Consider the following 19,108-nt stretch of genomic DNA (forward strand, 5'->3'; position numbering starts at 1 on the left):
GTATTATGTCTTACCACTAACTCTCTAACTCTGCTTTTAACCTCCACCAAAAATTGATTTAAGATTTTACTGATTATTTTTTAATAGTTCCTGACTTTATCATCAATCATCACCCCCACATGAGCTGGAGCACAGCCTGGTATCCTCAGGCAGGGGTGTCTCACCCACTTCAAAGTCTGGGTTTAAAATTAAAGGGCTGTGATGGTTGGTCACTGGAGCCCCTAGACCTTTGAATAATATTTCTCAGGAGGTAAAATAAGTATCTTCCTTTAAATAACATATCAGAGCAGAGTTTTAAAGACTTTCTTTTATGTCGTCCCATTGCTGCACATAGGTTTCTTTTGATTAATATTATTTTTGTTTATTTTTTATGTGTTTACTTTCCTGCCTGACAATTTGTGTGGGCTTGTAACCTGTGAAACACATTATTTTGTTGATGCTCGCTCACTAGGGAGCCTGAATTGGTGTCGGATAATTCCCCTGCCTAATGATCGTGGCAATTAATGACCCATCATTATGGAGTTGATGGCCACATTTCAGTTTACTCAGGGGTTTGCTGTGTAGAGCAACTACTGCTCTGTCAAAGTTAAAGTTACAGAGACTTATTGGAATAATAACAAGCAGTGGCTGGAGGTCCATCTGAGACAATCTTGTTAATGAAAGGCAGCCTTAGGAGGAAGGCGCCTTAAAGGATTCCTGTGATGGGAGTGAAAGTATAATTTCCAGATTGACAACTCCTCCTTATAAAACTGCTGCTCTTTGTCACCGCAAGAAAGAATCAGTATCTCACCCAATTATTCTAACTTTGTGTGTGTGAATGAAGATTACAACCTTGTGTGTCTTCAGACTCGACTTCAAATAATCCAGAGAATGAACTGAGTGTTTAAGTTGGTTTTACTGGATGGATCTTGCTGTGTCACTTTTCACTTGTATGATGGCTCAGTTTATATTCCAGCACCCACTAAAAGCATTTCCGTTGCCTCTTTCACAAAGCCCATTTGGAGAGTGCTTACACGCAGATCACAAATGATGGCAGAGTGCCATTTCACAAATGATTGTCTTCAACAAATTGCAGACATTGTTTTAAGTCTTGCATGGTTTTTACATCCCCCAGAGTCACATGCATGTCGTTTGTTTTTATTGGGGAAATGTGCAGGACTCTCACCAGGCGCTTTAATAGACCCGGTGTTTTCTCTCAAAACAACATCAGTTCTTTGAGACACAGATTCCACAGGATGTCAGAAATATTATTTTTAGATTCTGGTCTGTGTGGACCTTATTGCATCACATACTTTCTGCAGGTTTGTCAGCTGCACATTCTAGCTCACATGTTCTACCATATCCCAAAGGTGTTACTGTTATTGTTATTGTGTTGATTTCAGAGCTGGCAACTGGGGAGGACACTGAAATTAACTGAAGTCATTGTCATGTTAATGAAACCCAGTTGAGTTGACTAAGTAGTCATTATAAGATGGTAAATTATATTTATAAAGGGGTGCACATGGTCAGTAGCATCACTCACATAGGCTGTGGGCTTCAAAAAATGATTGATTGGTATTAAAGGACCCAAGTGTGTCAAGAGACCATTTCTCTCATTACATCATGGACTTTTGACACAAAGCTGATTACATATTTATGTAGATTGACACTGTATAACTTGTTATTCAGAACGCTTTTGTGATGCTTCACTTCCTTGAGGATATGGAACAGTGTGAAAAAATATAACATATGGAAACTGAGAAAGATCTGCATCTTCGAGGGAGGTTATATACAGAAGCAAGTGCATGTCGGAAAACATCTGATATAAAAAAAGTCAGGGTCTTACAGGGTAAGTAGAGATAACAGAAAATGTGGCTGCTCATAAGTAAGACAACACCAGTACACACTGTAACTTACAGCATTTAGTAAATGGCTTCTGGAAACGGGAATCCACATCCAACTTCAAACAAACTACTGCTATCTGGGGATTAAGAAGAAAATGAGAGGGGATATTCAGCACACATTACAAATGGTCCCACTGGGTCAATTCAGCACCACATGTGATGTTTCGAGCACCACTTCACATGTCTGATTCAGAGCAGGTGCTTAAACAGCAGGTATGGTGATGAATTGTAATAAATGAGGGCTTTTGTAATGAGAACAGACACTTGACTCTTTGTTCCTTCATAGCACTAGATAAGGCTCGCATCCAGGACTTTTCGAGCTGCAGTAAAGTCAAGCATTCCTTGTGAAACAGATGATCTAAAAATAGAAGGTACCCTCTGAAATGTTTCTTCATTGATGTAAGGACTTCATCTATACCTACTGAGAAAGAAGTACTTATAAGTGCAAGGATGCTTCTTGTGAGGGGAAATCTTTCAGTTCTGTAAAGTGATTGTTTTTTTTAAGACTGGGACACACACCACTCACACACACATTAAGTGGCTCTCAGTGCTGCTTTGTGTTTTTTTCTCTGATGGAAGTGAAGTGAGAATGTGGCGTTGAGTGTTGGTTCTCTGTGTGTGTGGTTGTGTGATTTATTAGTGTGTGATTGCAGCTGTATGTTAGTGTGTGATGTGTATTACTATGTGACTGAAACAGAATGAGTTTTGAGGCGAAGCAGCCTGCTCTTTAAATAAGACAGACGAGGGAGGAGGGGTTGGGTGGGCAGAGCGAGATACAGTGGCATGGAAAGATAGAAGGAGAGAGGAAGAGAGCAGTTAGAGAAAGAGGGAGAGAGAGTTAAAGGAGACAGCGACGAGAGAGAGAGAGAGAGAGAGAGAGAGAGAGAGAGAGGAGGGCAGTTAGATAGGTACAGGAAGAGAGAAGGAGTGGTAGGGGTGAGGTGGAGGGGGGGTGGAGAGTGAATCTGTCATTTCGGAAGCTGTATTGAATCGAGCTCTGCGTCAGGATGTGCTCTACATGCTGATGACCCTGCCACACTCTCTCTCTCTCACACACACCCACAGTCACACACACACACACACACACACACACTCTCAGAGCCGGCCCAGCTTCGTTTTCTGACAAAGCACTACTGCCCCCTACTGTCCTGCCTGGAATACATAACCCACTGTTACCATGACAACAGAGGAGAGGAAGGGGAGTGTTAAGAGAGGACACATAATGCTACTGCTAATTTATCTTTCTTTTAGATTTTGTGTGTAATTACTTTCCACTCTTGTCCTTTTTCTTCTCAGAACCGACCAAAACCAGCTGTGATAACCCAGGCATGCCGCGCTATGGCTCTTTAAACCGGACCTACGGTTTCAAGGTAAGAGATGTGCTCCCATAAGCTAAATCGGTAGCTACCTCCCTACTCAAGAGAGAGATTAATTTGCCACCCAATCATGAATCTTGTGGTAAAATCCAATTACAAGGGAGAGAAATGCGAGGAAAGAAAGAGGGAAGACAAAAGCTAAGATCCGTGTGTGTAGCTGTTGGTTAAAAAAAACAAAACAATACCTTCAAATATATCAACTTGACACCAGCAACTTGTGATTCTTCACCTTTTTACAACATTTTGTAATTCACACAACTAATTGATTTATGAAGATGTTACTTGTCAGGTAAATTAGTTGCAGTCCTGTTTGGTACTTTTGCAGCTTATCTGCCTTTATTTGGTAGTGTTTACAAAGCAGTCAGACACGAGCCTCAAACTTCCTCAGCCAGACATAACTTGAGGAAGCTGTGATTACATGTGCAGCATATTGAACTATTCTACTACGTTTAAGCCCCTTCACCTGCCACCAGGGGGGAAACACTATCCATGGAAATACAGAGTCAATTTCACTATTATGTGAATAAATGACTAGTGTTTAAAGATAACAGAATAACAACTTGACTTGACTAACACAGACTGCTGAAGCCTGGTATTAGCTTTGACCTTAGATTTTAGAGCGCATTTGTGCACAGAACAAGGATTGACCTTATCCTCTATTAATTACAGCAACAACAATCATTAGTGTCACTGAAGGGTGGCACTCCTGTAATCCTGTGGATTTCTTCTCATTCTTCATCTTCCATCCAAAATTTGGATTTGCTTTTCCTTGGTTTTTCTAATGTAAATAACTTGTTTATATTATTACTACAGGTCTCTCAATCCGTGACCTTTCCTAAATATATGTGTTTGATGGCTTCTAAAGCCCACAACATATTAAAAGTAGGACAGCACACGTGCGTATGTGTCTGATCACACATAACACAGAGACAGGTTGATAGCTCCTCAGTGTTAGTGCTCAGAGAAAGACGATTGTAGGTCTAATATCAAAATAGACTAGAAAAAATCCCGACCTGTCCTTCAAACATAATGCACTGATTAGATTTTGAAGTCAACCATCAGTGTCTAGTATGCAAAGTGAGAATTTTTTTTACTTACACTCAGTAAATCTCAAGTTTTACCAGTGTTTACCAGTGTGTTTGAATTCATGCAATTTCTCTCAACATGATAAAAATGTATCAATGTATCATTGATGTAGTATTTAATTTTGAATAAACTAAAATTTTTATTGCACATGGTATTTGTCAGTGCAACTCAAATTCCTCGTACAGTAATAGTGTACTTTATGTTGCATGTTCCCTAAATACAGTATACACATTGTATTCTACTACTGTACTACAAATTCTCTTTACCTCTGTCTGTGTTGTTTTGCCTCATTCTCCCTCTCTGTCTCTCTGTACAGGTGGGAAGTGTGGTGTCATTTCAGTGCCAGCCAGGTCATTTGATTCAGGGCTCTTCCTCTAGAACCTGCCAGCCTGATCTGACGTGGAGCGGGACGCAACCCGAGTGCATACGTAAGAAATATAACCATCCCTTCAAATGGTTAACTTGCTACCCCTCTATCATAACTGCCATCAGATTCAGACTCAAGTGCACAAAACCCATCTCCCCCCTTCTAGCCCATGCCTGTAAGCAGCCAGAGAGCCCGCTCCATGTGGATGTGGTGGGGATGGATCTGCCTGGTTTTGGCTACACCTTGGTGTACAGCTGTCAGCATGGCTACTTCCTGGCAGGAGGCTCTGAGCACAGAGTCTGCAAGAGTGACGGCACTTGGACTGGGAAGATGCCTATATGTCGAGGTAAAGGGTTTGTTTTCCATGTTTTGTAATGTTTTAAATGTCACCTGCATTTGATTAATGAATGCTACGCAGACTCATTAGTGAACAGGTAGGAGCGTTGAGCATGTCTTGCTCAAGGACACTTTTTCAGTGCATGCAGACGTGCCAGCTGGAGTAGGGTGAGATTTCCTGGTTGGGTGGTCAGCCCGTGGACTGGTAGTGAGTCTGGCAGAGCTGTCACAAAAATACTAAAACGATACCCTGTGGTGTTTTGTATCTTCATCATCCATGTCCAAACAGGTGAGGATTTAAATTCATCACCTCTCTTGAGTCGTTTTTTCTTCCCCTACTAACTTCACTTTATACAGTGAGCTAGCAGTGATAGACTGTGTTGATCCTAAACTGCCTGGAGAAGAGCTACCTGGTAAGATAGCGTGACCTATTAGTCATCACCTTTTATCTCACCCTGATGCTCACCAGGGATGTACTCGAACTCAATCAATACTTGCCAAAACAAATGTCAGTTTAGTAGCTCTGGAGCTTTTGATGTACTAAGCTACAGGATCTCTATAATTAAATCATCTATTTTTAAATTTCCACTTCTTTCTGACTCCTCATCCATGTTGGCATAAACGTTGAGATTGAAAGTCCATTCTTGACCTTGGAAAGAGCTGAAGAGTAAACAATTTCACCAAAGGTCCATTTAGTAGCTATTCTGCAGCCTTTGATCGTATCACCAAAACCTCTGTCAATAATGCTGCAAGGTGTTGTTTTTCCAGGATGTATATGAACTGCCAATGTGTACACTATTTGCACCTATAAATCCTTGAACTAATTTAAGTTTTTGTCTGATTCATCAAGAAATGTTAAGAAGTGAGGCTTTAAAGCCTCTGTGCAAAGAAAAGCTGCAAGCTTCTGTTCTGAAATCATTCCACCAAGGCCGCCACCCTTTTGCCCTGAAGTAGCCTTCAAAATTGGAGCACTCTCTGATCCAATTTGAGATTCTAGGGCAAATACTCTCTCTTGCTTGCCTTTACTTGTTGGCAACAATGGCTGCATCTTGAAGTGATGACAGAAGCTGTTCTGAATGGTCAAACCGAAGTGTCCTAAGGCCACTTTTAAAAGGATCTAATATGCACTGCAATTTCTGGCCATGAACTTTGTTTGTTTTGCTCGGCCTACAAATAACCATTAACAGGGTTTATTTTGGGAACACTTTTTCAGCATGTCTTACTTACTATGTGCATCTGTGACTAATAGTAATCAGCACTGCATTCTAATTTGGTGATTTGGTAGGAAAAAGTGCTCTCCCCTGGTTGCAACAGCTGATGGACTTGAAAATCAAACAAGCAAACTGAAATAAGCATAATGTTTTTTGCACAGTCACCTCCTGGATTTAACAAAGCTAATAGGTAGACATTGGATAATAACTGCATGGATGATTATGTTTCAGCTGGCAACAACCTGTTTAACCCAACTGATGCAGTCTCATTTCTTCAACAACCATGTTGGAAGACATATCCTGTGGTCGTGGAAAAGATGTAAATCTTTTCAGAAGGGTCATATTATTGGCATGCATCACACAAATAAAACATCTAAGGAGATTGCTGAGACTACTAAAATTGTGTTAAGAACTGTCCAACGCATTATGAAAAAATTGAAGGATAATGGAGAACCATCATCTTCAAGGAAGAAATGTGGTCCAATGTGACCATAGAGTCCAGACCTTGAGAATCTTTGAAAAATGAATGCAACTCTGGACGGAAATAAATGTTGTGACACTGCAGAAGCTTATCGAAACGATGCCACAGGAAATGCATGCCATAATCAAAGCTATAGGCAGTCCAACGAAATATTAAAGTGTGTGACTTTTTCTTTGGACGGGCAGTGTATTTCACCTTCTACTTCTACTGTGTGTGTTCACAGCTGGGGAAAAGAAGAAACCTGTGAAACCAGCAACAGGAACTCCCAGTCCAAAACTAAACGGTCAGTTGTGATACAGTATTTTCGATTCCAGGATCATACAGTCATATAATTTGTCTGTTCTAACTCTCTGCCTTTCATTTCACACGGAAGAGATCCTATAGCTAATGTATGAGCAAGTTGCTGTAACTATCAAAGCAGTGAGCATCCCTTAACTCCACAGAAACATGTTCCATAAAGGCACACATTGAATCTTGTCCCTTACTAGTCTGTTTATGAATTTACTGTAGTTAATTCAAGCAAACAACAAAAAACAGACGTGTTGCAGTTGTGACTGTTGATCAATTAATATTGTTTGAAAAATAAAAAAGACAGAGTAGAGTTTGTTTCTGCTCTGCTTTTTTGGTATATATTGTTTTGTTTTTTTCTGTTCTGCTCATGTGTGTCCTTTTGTATTCTATTCTATGTCTTATTCTCTATTATTTTCTGTCTGAGTCTGCTCTACTCTCTGCTCTACTATTCTTCTCTGCTCCATCATATTTGTTGCATTTCATTCATATTTCACTCTGTTCTATAATTGTTTCTGTTCTATTGTGTTTTGCTCTGGTAAATTGCCTGCCATTCAATTTTGTCACTGTTGTATGTTCTGTTCTGTTCTGTAGTTCCAGATGACGTCTTTGCTCCTAACTACATATGGAAGGGTTCCTATAATTACCGTGGGAGGAAGCAGCCCATGACACTGAGCATCACCAGCTTCAACTCCACCACAGGAAGAGTCAACGTTACACTTAGCAATGGCAACATGGAACTGCTCCTATCAGGCAAAGCTCATTATGATTAATTATACCCCACAATAACACCCCATGAATATGTCATAGTAGTGTACCTACATGGTGCTATACTTAAGATTAATATGGAGCCTTTGTTATCAACACCTTTGCTGACAACACATTATATTGTTTCTACTGGTTGATTTTCACTATACTGATGCTGTCAGCTTCTTTTGAATGTTGTTACTGTATTTTCCCCCAAAGCTCAAATATACACATACACTTATTCACACACAGACCTCCCAGGGTCCAACAACAGCGTCAGCAGGGGGTTAAGACCTTATTAAAATACTAATCCTGTTGAAGCTAGAATTGGTTCCTAGAGTAGCAGAGAGCACAAACACCATATCACATAACCATACAGCTATCAGATGTTTAACATCCATCTTCTGGCTTAAAGGAGCAGCTTTAGATCAATAACATCTGAAGCTGTGCTCACATAGGCACCAAAAGGCCAGTGCCCAGCTGCATAAAACTTGGATGTTTTTCGTCCTGAGATTTCTCCCAAGATTTCAGTGTGTGTGTGTGTGTGGGTGTGGGTGGTGGGGGTGGGGGGGTACAAGAGTGAGAGAGAGAAAGGAGGGGGGCAACAGAAATAGAGATGATCCTAGACTCAAGTGATGAAGATGAGGGAATTATTTCATATTTACCTAATCACTGTACTTCAGTGAGCAGTTCAACCTTTTGGGAAAAGCACATATTTTCCGAGTAAAATATTACTAATCTGCTCAGCCTGGTGTACCGACCAAGGGGGCAGTTGTCGGTCTGAGAAGTGAAGCTCACTTCTGCGTTCAAAAAGCTGCAATCCCCTGGGCTGTCGCTGGGGGCTGGCTCCAGAAGGGAGCAACTCCAATTGAGCCCCATGTTAAAATAGCCGATTTTACAGCTTAAAAAAACACATTTACAGCCTGGTACATTTTAATTTTTTGGTCTCAACCGATAGTTTCTACCCCCGCACACACTCTGAGGGGGGTGAATTTTTTTTAAACTCTACCGTTTTACTGTTATTAGGTTTAAAGTTCTGGCCAATTAGGGCGCAGAACCGTTGAGTGACAGGTTGAGTGACCGCTGCTACGAGGCCAGTGGGCGGGCTCTCGGCCGGCCAACGGCCGCACCGCTCCAAATATGGCAAGTAGAATCCAACATGGCGCGGTTCAAACCCCCGTAGTAGCGGCACAAAACAGACTCCCCCAAACCAATGGGTGACGTCACGGACGCTACGTCCATTCTTTTTACAGTCTATGGTACCGACTAGCTTAGCATAAAAAACTAAACCCATTAAACAGTTGGCCTGGCTCTGCCAAAAGTGAAAAATTTTAAATGTCTAAAGATGAACACGCACTGTAGTGTGTACCGTAGGCACAGAGAGATCCCAAAAAAACAGCAAAGTGCACCAGGACGTAGAAACTCATCCTGCAGTAGGCATGATTGGATATGTTCACCAAATGAAGTCATCACTTAAGTTATAAAACATCTAGGCTGCATAATTTAGTTCAGGTTATCTACTAATAATTGCTGCTCACTGGTTCACGGCAGGTTGACCACGTGGTAAGTGATAATATAGCAGGTATAAAACTTAAAGTAATAATAAAAAATCATCAAACTAATCATAACTATTGCCTTACACTGATGAGAAAAAGCTGGTCTAACTCAAACCTTCTGTATGTTTATGATATTTACTGATGGTAGTAAACTTCAGTCTTTTGGTTGTTTCTTTCAACTGGAGTGTAGAAAACAACATGATGCCCCCAGTTGACCAGGAGTATAAATTGTAGCAATTATTATGTATCTAGTGTTTTGATGATGATTGATAAAGCCAACCTATAATCTGTATGTGGAGTTCAAAATAAGGGCTGGATTAGTATCTTAATTTTAAAGGAAGAGGTTAACTTTATGTTAACTTGAAATATCCCTCTCACATCTGGAGGAAGAACAGGTTTGATCACCAGTCAACAGCAGCTGTCTGTGTATTCAAAGCACCTGATGAGATGTCGTCTCTTGCAGCTACTTTCTCTGATTTTCGATGACAATCTGTTCCAGCTTAATGCTGAACAGACAAATCTCTACAGCTGTCAACTAATTGGAACCAGGATTAACACCACTGTGAATGAGCTTAAGTTATTTGTTGGTATTAAGATAATCATGGGGGTGGTAAGAATGCAATCTATGGATGATAATTGAGCAGAAGGCACATGTTATCCCAAAATAGACAGTGTGGTACCAATAAAAAGGTTTAAATCCCTCTCAATAATCATCCACTTTCAAGATAATGAGACATCAGACCCTGCCCTGGACTAGCTCCGGGAAGTCACACCGGTGCTGAAGTACAAATGGAACCTGGATATTGTCAGAGAGAACCAGTTCTCCACAGATCCCTTACAAGGGATCTTCTGAGCAAATGTTACTATTGGTGTATGAAGGTCTCTCTTGAGTCCTTTGGTTTGCGAGATCTAGGAACCCCTCTGCAAGTACCGGCTAAAGAGCTGCATCCTTCCGGATGACCATGCTCTCCTGAGGAAGGAAGGAAGTCCTGGGTGGATAAAGAGGAAATAATGGCTGTTGGCAAATAGATAGACAACAAAGTCCTCACTCTAGCTCCCTCCTGTGTGTCTCTAAGCCATCTGAAGGACGTCAGTTATTCTGAGAGAGAGGACAAATTGTTGTTCCTTGTTCAAACACTGTGGCACGTTGCTGACACAATGATGGCCTTGTACCACAACCGGTGTTACATGTGCTTCTTATGGCAAGCAGATAATGTGGCCATCAACAATGGATGACTTTTGTATTGCTAAAGATGCTGAAAGCCTTTGTGTGCTAAAGCACAAAAGGAGGTTGTGTGTGTTACCCACATTTTTTATTTTTTATTTATTTATTTGCACATAGAATTAAGAGCTGGTTACATTAGATACAAATCACTCTGTAAATAGTTAATTATAAAAAAGCGATGTGCAGGTGAGGTGAGAAACCCCTGGAGGGCTTATAGATTGCCCCCACCATGGCCTGCAGTTTCTTAAGAAAAATAATCTGATGAATAGCCTATACAACTTTTGAGCTGAAGGTTAAATAAATAGTGAAATAAGTTTAAATAAAAAACGTCAACAGTAAAGTAAAAACATATATTATCTCACATATTAATTAGGCGTATTGTTCCAGTAGTTTGGCCAATAGTCTCTTTTAAATATAGGCAAGGAGGGAGCACTGATGGCAAGGTTTTGATGTTCATTCCACAGTATGATCCCTTTGTAATAGTACTTGATTGTATATTGACCCCTGTTGGTATGACAGCAGATGCAGATGACCTGCTTGTCTTGTTTCGTATGAATGTAAATTGGAATTCAAACTAAAATATTGCTGAAAGTGATCGGGTAATTCATGTCTTTGGTAGATAGCCTTATAGATGAAAGAGCAGATTTGTATGATATTAATATCAAATATGGTTATGATCCTAATTTGGAAAATGAAGGAGATGATGAAGCCCAAACTATATTACAATAGATTAGGTATGCATATATTAAACTATAGTATAAAACAAGCAAACTGGATTGATTGAGGAATGAACTAATCTTTCTTATGATTCCCAGAGACTTGGACACCTTCATTACCACAAAATCAATATGTTCTTTCCAGGTACAATTTTCTTTCACCACAACACCAACGAAGCAAGCAGAAGATACTTTCTTAACATGGGTGTCTTCAATAATAAAGCTTAGCTTCATCAGGGTTATACTTTTTCTTACCTGAAAATAGGATAAAGTTTTAACGTTAAAGTTTATTCAGTTTGAACCATTTTCAGTAGTCTTTGAGGCCCTTGTTGGCCTTGTCTAATAGAGCTTTAAGGTTTTTATTGGAAAGTAAAAGATTTGTATCATCTGGGAATATGATGGGAAAAATCGTACTTGAAACAGTGGATATACTACATTAAAAATAATGAAGGACCCAGGACTGAGCCTTGGGCCACAGCGCATGACAGTTTGGGGTCCTCGGAGCACGGAGCTCCAGGGATGCATATAACCCCAAGAACAGTGGGTGATGTTGTCGATGATAAAGTAGATCACTTCCCAGTTGCTGCTCACAAGGTGCTAAACTAACCACAATAAAGTGAACAACAACAACTTGAACATATTTTTTCCTGTCTTCCCTAGGGGTGTATAAGGCTTCTGAGGCCAGGCTGCTACTGCTGATGTACCAGGTGAACTATGCGAACCAGGGAAACCAGCTGAAAGATTCAGCCATCTCTCCAGCCAAAATCATAGATGACTCCTGGACCATGGATGGATTTGTGAGTTTCATTGGATACAGAGCAATCATCTCAATCTACAATACACGACATTGACTTTAATGTGTTTTTGTAGGCCTTTTGTTTTATAACAGTACTGTTCTGAGCTGAGCTGAGTTTAGACAGAGCTGCATCTCACACAGCTCTATTTTAAGCAGGGTTAATATAATACTAATGTGTTCAGATGTGCCCTTTTCTAGACACTGTGGTTGAACACTGGGTAAACATGAATCATTAAGTACCTGTAGAGTGGGTTTGAATTATCATGCTCATACCACATAATATAACGAGATAAACCCATGGCCCAGGCTATGGTAATTGCCTGAAACACATTTGAGTCAAGGCAGCCAAAGTATCAGACAAATGTTTAAACTAAAATCAATAATTAAAATATATTTTTGAATTTGTTAATTTCACAGATTTGACATAAAGACAGAATGTCACCAACCTTTGTCCCTCTTCTGTGACTGTATACTGCATGTCTCAATCTGTGTCTCCTCTCTTTGTCTGTCTTTGCCTCCAGGTATCTGCAGAGCCTGATGGTTCTAGTTATGTATTCCAGGGTTTCATTCAGGGAAAAGACTATGGACAGTTTGGACTGCAAAGACTAGGTAATTATCACTGACATGTTTCTTGTAAGTCACTTTGGATTATAAGTGATATGTACAAAACTCTATTCAAATGCTTGCAAGAAACTCACTGTTGGAGAGAGGGACCAGGGAGCCTCTTCTTGCTGGCAGCAGTGACCTTATTGAGTCAGCCCTGCAGGGGATACATGCAGAGAGAGCAAAAATCTGCTCTTCAGACCAGAAGCCATCTTAAAATGGCTGAACTCCATCAACCTGCATCCACAGACTGCTCACATTTCTGTCAAACAGAGTTGAAAGCCACTTCAGCTTCCACTTCCCTTCATACTTCAAGTCCCAGGTCACCTGAGTCTGTCCTAAAGAAGAAAATAATTTTTTATCCTCTGATGTTCACTCCTGACAGCATCTAACCATCAGCTAGTCTAGGAAGATGCTTTTTGAGTGAGATCTGCATCGCTGCCACAGATCATATCCTGTGCAGTGCTGTCACAACATAAAGTGCTGCTATTACAACAAAGCAACAGCATTAGACTGTGAAGTCTTTGTCATTTTATCATGTCATCAAAACTAGTTGTGTTGACAATAATGATACATTTTTGTGTAATGGCACAGGTCTGAATACGTCAGAGAGTCAAAACTCGCCACCCCCTCAGCTCGGTACCAACAGCAGTTCTGTGGCTATCGCTATTCTGGTGCCTTTCTTTGCTCTGATCTTCACTGGCTTTGGCTTCTATCTCTACAAACAAAGGTATGTGCTGCATGTTGCTCTGTTAAACTCCAGTAATAGAAAGCAATTTCAGCTGCCATTGCGCTGTTACCTCACTGTTGTTTTTCATTATTTCATACAAAAAATGAAAAGGCCTTGTTAACATTTTAGGAAGCTGTCCGGTTCTTGAAAACAGTACCTGCTTCTGTGGTTTATTTTTTGAGGTGTTAAGAGACAATGAATTCACTGTCTGTTGCTTTGGAAGTGATGGGCTGATTGGAATCTCACTAGGCTTCCTAAAAAGCACAACACTTTCTAATCCTTTAAGCTTGTTTACTACTGTATGCTTCCACTCCCAAGATTGCATTTGCTATTGTCCACTTACTACCCAGTTGTGCTGATATTGATAGACAGAACAATTTTATCTCTCTCACGGTGTATTTACATTTTCTATGCTGTTTTCTTTTCACAGAACCACACCAAAAACACAGTACACAGGCTGCTCAGTCCATGAAAACAACAATGGCCAGGCTGCCTTTGAGAATCCCATGTACAACACCAACGCCAAGGCTGTGGAGGGGAAGGCTGTTAGATTCGATCCGAATCTGAATACTGTCTGCACCATGGTCTGAGGATTGATTATCCTCACTTGAACTTAATGACACGGATATCTAATGGGACCATGACTGGTACGAGGCTGTGGAGGGGAAAGCCATCGTCAGCATACGGACATTACTAAAGCCCTTCAGTCCCAGTTCCGACACCTTATCTCCCCAAGCAGATGGAAAACTGTCCACTTGAAACCAAAACTCAGCGTCGTTCTGGTGTTTTGTATTCACAGATGAAATGTAAACAAATGTGAAGACAAAATCTCTGCTACCTTTTTACAGATGCAACTCAGCCAGTGAAAAGTCACAGTGAGATGTGACATCAAGTGAAAGAAATGGATGCCCAATGGAAAACACTACTGGCTCTTATCCCTCTCTAATCCCAAGGTTCAGCTGGTCATGGCAAGTTTATAATTTGAGTCTCAATGAGACACAGCGATCATAACTGACATCTTTTGTCACCCCACTCACAGTCTCTGATACAAGTAGTAATTCTGAAGCCATGACCTCCCAGTGAAACATCACGACATGTTACCAAAACCCAATGCCGAATTTTGTACTTCACATAGAGCTGTGGAGACAGGGACCCACTCTCAGCTCTGTGACCATTAGTCCTTGCCTGGAGAAAGAGAGAGCACATTATCAGTGCTCCGGCCATGGTTATACATCACAGAGATAAACTGCACTACAAAAATGGGTGGATTTCATTTGTAACACATTGTCTCCCCAACTGTACTGAACAAATACTTAACTGTGAGGAACACAGAAGCAAAATGGCTACACTACAGATGGGGAGATGTGACACGGATGTCACAAAAAAGACACTGTGAAGCAAAGACAACAGTTTCTATCTATCTGGATTTAACACTGACAGTAAAAGACACTGTCACCAGCAGAGCATCAATAAATAAGACTGACTAGTTGTGATTGTAAACAGGAGCCTGTTCCTAAAGCAACCATGGAATACAACACCCTAGCAACCAGACAGGACAATCTTCTGTCTCTATGACAACCAGAGGCGGGTATTACCAGTCTCATGTCGTTTTCTATTAAAATGGGTTCCAAGACAGCTAATGCTAGCAGACAGTAGCAAAAGTTTCTTTGGAAAGAGACTAACTCCTAAGCAAAGGATAAGGGCAGCCCTTGAGACGGAGCTATAATCCTAACTGAACTGGGATTAGAGCAAAGCAAAACTAAAAGGAGTCTAAAGGGAAACTAGCACTAATAGAACAGATGAGAAGAGACTGACTCATCTAATGGATATACTGCTCCTTCCCATCCAATGGATAAGAGAGGAGGTTGAAAAGATGGAGACAACCCCTAACTGAACTGGAAATAGAGCAAGGGAGTCATCAAGAGAAAAGATGAGATCTCAGTTTCCGAACACAGCCAATCAGAGTCTGGCTCACCTGAAGACAACTACTGAGAGAGGTTGGCCCTCCCTCTACATAATGAATCACATCAGACAGAATATGGCCTTGAGGAACGATGCTCCTGATCCTGTGAATTTAAATGGATTCTGACGAGAAAGATGCTGAAAGGATTCAGAGGACTCTGATGGACTAACAAAGAAAAAGACTTTGACAAACAGAGAAAGCTCTGGCACTAAAGCACATTTTACAGAAACACTACCTGTCTACCCACTGAGAGATGGACTAACACAGGGACAGACAGAGAGGTTAGAGAGAAATTTACAGGTACACACACTAACAGAAATCTGGATAGACAGAGCGCAGAGAAGTGAACGGTCAGACACGTAAGGAAATCGACAGGTTCAACAAAGACAAACAGGCTCTTGAGACTGTTGCCAACTCTGCCGTCCAGAGTCTCCACTCCACAGACAGACAGGTTTAAACACAGATTAACAGGCTTACAGATGGACAGACAGAGACAGGCTGATAGACAGGGGACATGGACTTAGGTTGATAGACAGACATAAAGAAAGCGATTGTGGATGCAGTTCCACTGAAATTCTGCACTCTGCGAGTGCTTATCTTCTTTCTTTGTTATTGCTGCAGAATCTTCTGATCTGTAAATCTATTGCATATATATTCGGGAGCATTCACCACCTATATTTTTGTGCTATATATTTACCACAGGGGAGGGGCTGAAAGGGAAAGACGGATTATAGCAGAGGGTTTTTAGAAAAAAAAAAGAAATGAATACCAGAAGAAAAGATATTACAATTATGTGCTGTTCACAGAAGTCACGAACAGTATTTTGATTCCTTTGTAACATGGAATTGATTTATTTTATCTTGTGTAACGTGAAGTTCCTCACACCATCACTGTCCTTCCCACTGAGGCAATCATGAGTGTCAGTGGTCTTGTTGTTGTCATTGTTGAGGTTCAAGGTTTGCCAGCAACAGTCATGCTGTTTAAAGTTAATGTCTTATTACACATTTACCACAGATGGAGGGTTTCTAAACCATTAATGGATGGAGTTGTGCTACAGTCGGCCATTTCTCAACTAAAACTGTTGGCCACTGCAGATACAAAACATTATGCTCCATAATTTTCAGCGTTCAAAACAGGCAACATTTTAATGATCCGCTGAAATAACAGCACCGGTTTCTAACCTAACTGATAACCTAACAACATAGGAGGCCACAGAAATTTGCACATCAAAACTGAATCAATGTTATTTTTAACTACCGCTCAGTGATGTCAGCAACCACAGTGTTGTACGGCAACACAGAAACCCCAGCTCTTGAAACATTCTTGTTTGAAAACACATGGCCCAACATAAAGCTCTGATTGAAGTCAATGTTTCCATCGACTCTCACTAGGCGGCCATGGTGATAGAAAACACAAATGTGGTAAAAGTAATAATAGTGATGATTGCTGGTGAACTGGCCAACATGTAGTTTGTGGATGTACATGTTGTTTCAACCCCCATTGAAAATTAGTGCTGTACACTGATGTACCAGTTCCCGTCCATGCTTGTACTGTATTTTCTGTCATCTTTGAGGAGTCAAAAGAACAGAGGATGATCTTGATTTGGGATGAGTGACTTTTAGGATGTTTTCAGTGGATTTGTTTGTGAACTATTACTGCAATTAGGGTCTAATTTAGTTTCAAAACATAATGTTTTAACCATGTTCATAAAACCTTGCAGAGAAGAGCTGTAAATTTTAAAGGTACATCATCACCAGTTCAACCCAGGTTGTGTATCATTGAATACTGATTTTGAAGTTTTTCTCACGTTAATGATGGGTTTGGTCTCACTAATCAAAACTGAAATGTCGAAGATCGTACTGCACAAAATTCTTATTTCTAGATCTGATTTGCTTTTGCACTGAAGTCCACATCAGTTATAAATTGACACAAACCTTTCATTTCACATTAAAAAAAAACAACTTTGTGCGACATTTGGCACTTTCTGAGTATTGCGCACTAGTGCGTGGAGCAGGAACGGAACGATTTTAATGAACTCCCTGCAGTGTTTAGTGTGTGTACATTGCATTTCAAAGGCTGAAAGGCCTTGAATGTCAGCTATGTCAGAAACAGTAGCTTTAAGTTGGAGTGACCATTTGGGAGAAGATCTTAAGATTTCAAGGTGTCAATTGAGTAAATTTATACACATAATTGAGACCATTGAGATTCAGTATTTTCCCTTGCTTTGCTTATTTTATTTCATAGAAATATAGCCTTATAATCTCAGCTCAATGTTCCTACTGTATGGTGGCAGTCATTTTTCAAATCTGACCTGCCACCTATTAAAAAAAGAAAACATTTTGTATACAGTACCTGGCAACCTTTACTGTCTTTGGCCCCTATCAGCCACTGGAGGCTGTTTGTTGCACATGTTGTTGGCCTTTCTGATGGTTTGATGTGCCATCAGTGAACCACTGCTGAGAGAAAAGATGTTTGATCATTTGTGTTGAAACATACATTACATCATACTGTCTTGTTGTAAGGGTTGGGCCTTAATAATGGACCACATAATGGACCTATATGTATAGGTCCCTACATGACAGGAAAACATATACCAATGAGCATGAATCGATGTTTTTCAGCTTTGGTGCCCATTTCTTAAAAAAAAAAAAAAAGTAGGCCTACTTGCTTTGTTTTGAAGAGTCTGGTTTAAAAAGTGGGAGATTGGATTTAGTGAGTTTAGGTCCCCCACATGATCAATACCAGTAGTTTTTAATGAGTCTGGGTGCCAGGGTGAGAGAAAACATGTACTTTGTTTTAAGAACCCCTGCTGTCGTGGCCACAGGCACCAACTGCAACCAGCTGACAGAAAACTCTGTTTAAAGTCATTACTGATTTAGAAGCAATGGTAACTGCGGCTTCCTTGTTTATCCACGCTGCGACTGTCCCGCACTGCATCGCTATGGTGACATTGGTTCTTATTACAGTCTGGATTGATTGTTGCTGCTGTTGTTGTTGTCGCTGTTTCTTTTTTCTTTTTCTTTTCTTTTCGGTATGGATCTGACACAGTGCCTACCAGAAACCATGGGATCCTCCCTGTCGTCATCACACACACAGACACAGACACAGACACACACAGGCAACACACTCTCTCAAACATACAGTATACACACATACAGACAGACAAACAAACAAGTACCTGCTCTGGCCCTCCCCTTCATCACAAATCATTTTTTTCTAAGCTTCAGTCTATTTTGCCACAAGCTTTTCCTACTGACTGACCGCAATAAGACCCATGTGATTTGAAAGACTTAAAGCCGTTCCTGCCTGGGGACATTGGAAATATTCACCATTTGAAAAAAAAAGATGAAATATAGAATAAAAAAGTGTTTTGTACAGAAATATATTTTTATGACGAAATTATTTGTAAAATGTATGAATCTATTATGTAAATTTTCAATGCAATGTAAGATTAAAAAAGGCTAATTGCTTTTGTAAAAAAAAAAGTGTCTTCCTTTGTCTCTACTTTAGATTTTTAAGACAAAGTGTTATAGTGGGTCTGTATTCAATTACTTACACCAAACACTTCTGCACTATTGAAATATATGGTTAGATATGGGAAATGGAAGTTATAGAACCAGCTAGAGATCACACATATATGTGAGGTTATGTCTTCAAGCTGTAAATTGAAATTTAGAAGGTGTTTTAGGTTAGGTTTGGACTGGTGGAAAAAGTTTCAAAGTGCCTTGCAGGGGAAATACTGCT

The 19,108-nt window shown here is 40.4% G+C and overlaps 1 protein-coding gene across 1 annotated transcript in view; it reads left to right on the forward strand.

Annotated features, from left to right (window-relative positions):
- csmd3b (CUB and Sushi multiple domains 3b) overlaps positions 1-18,840 on the forward strand; it is a 328,749-nt gene extending 309,909 nt beyond the window's left edge. The window contains exons 65-73 of the mRNA XM_085791506.1: positions 3,180-3,253; positions 4,662-4,773; positions 4,879-5,058; positions 6,964-7,023; positions 7,623-7,781; positions 11,933-12,069; positions 12,590-12,677; positions 13,266-13,401; positions 13,832-18,840. Coding sequence (XP_085647632.1) covers positions 3,180-3,253; positions 4,662-4,773; positions 4,879-5,058; positions 6,964-7,023; positions 7,623-7,781; positions 11,933-12,069; positions 12,590-12,677; positions 13,266-13,401; positions 13,832-13,991 — 1,106 coding nt within the window. The 3' untranslated portion in view covers positions 13,992-18,840. The remainder of the gene's footprint in view (positions 1-3,179; positions 3,254-4,661; positions 4,774-4,878; positions 5,059-6,963; positions 7,024-7,622; positions 7,782-11,932; positions 12,070-12,589; positions 12,678-13,265; positions 13,402-13,831) is intronic.
- Positions 18,841-19,108: the final 268 nt, after the last annotated feature.

This window comes from Trachurus japonicus, chromosome 11 (genome assembly GCF_045865225.1).
Source record: "Trachurus japonicus isolate A0001 chromosome 11, Traja_1.0".
In the NCBI taxonomy this organism is placed as follows: domain Eukaryota; kingdom Metazoa; phylum Chordata; class Actinopteri; order Carangiformes; family Carangidae; genus Trachurus; species Trachurus japonicus.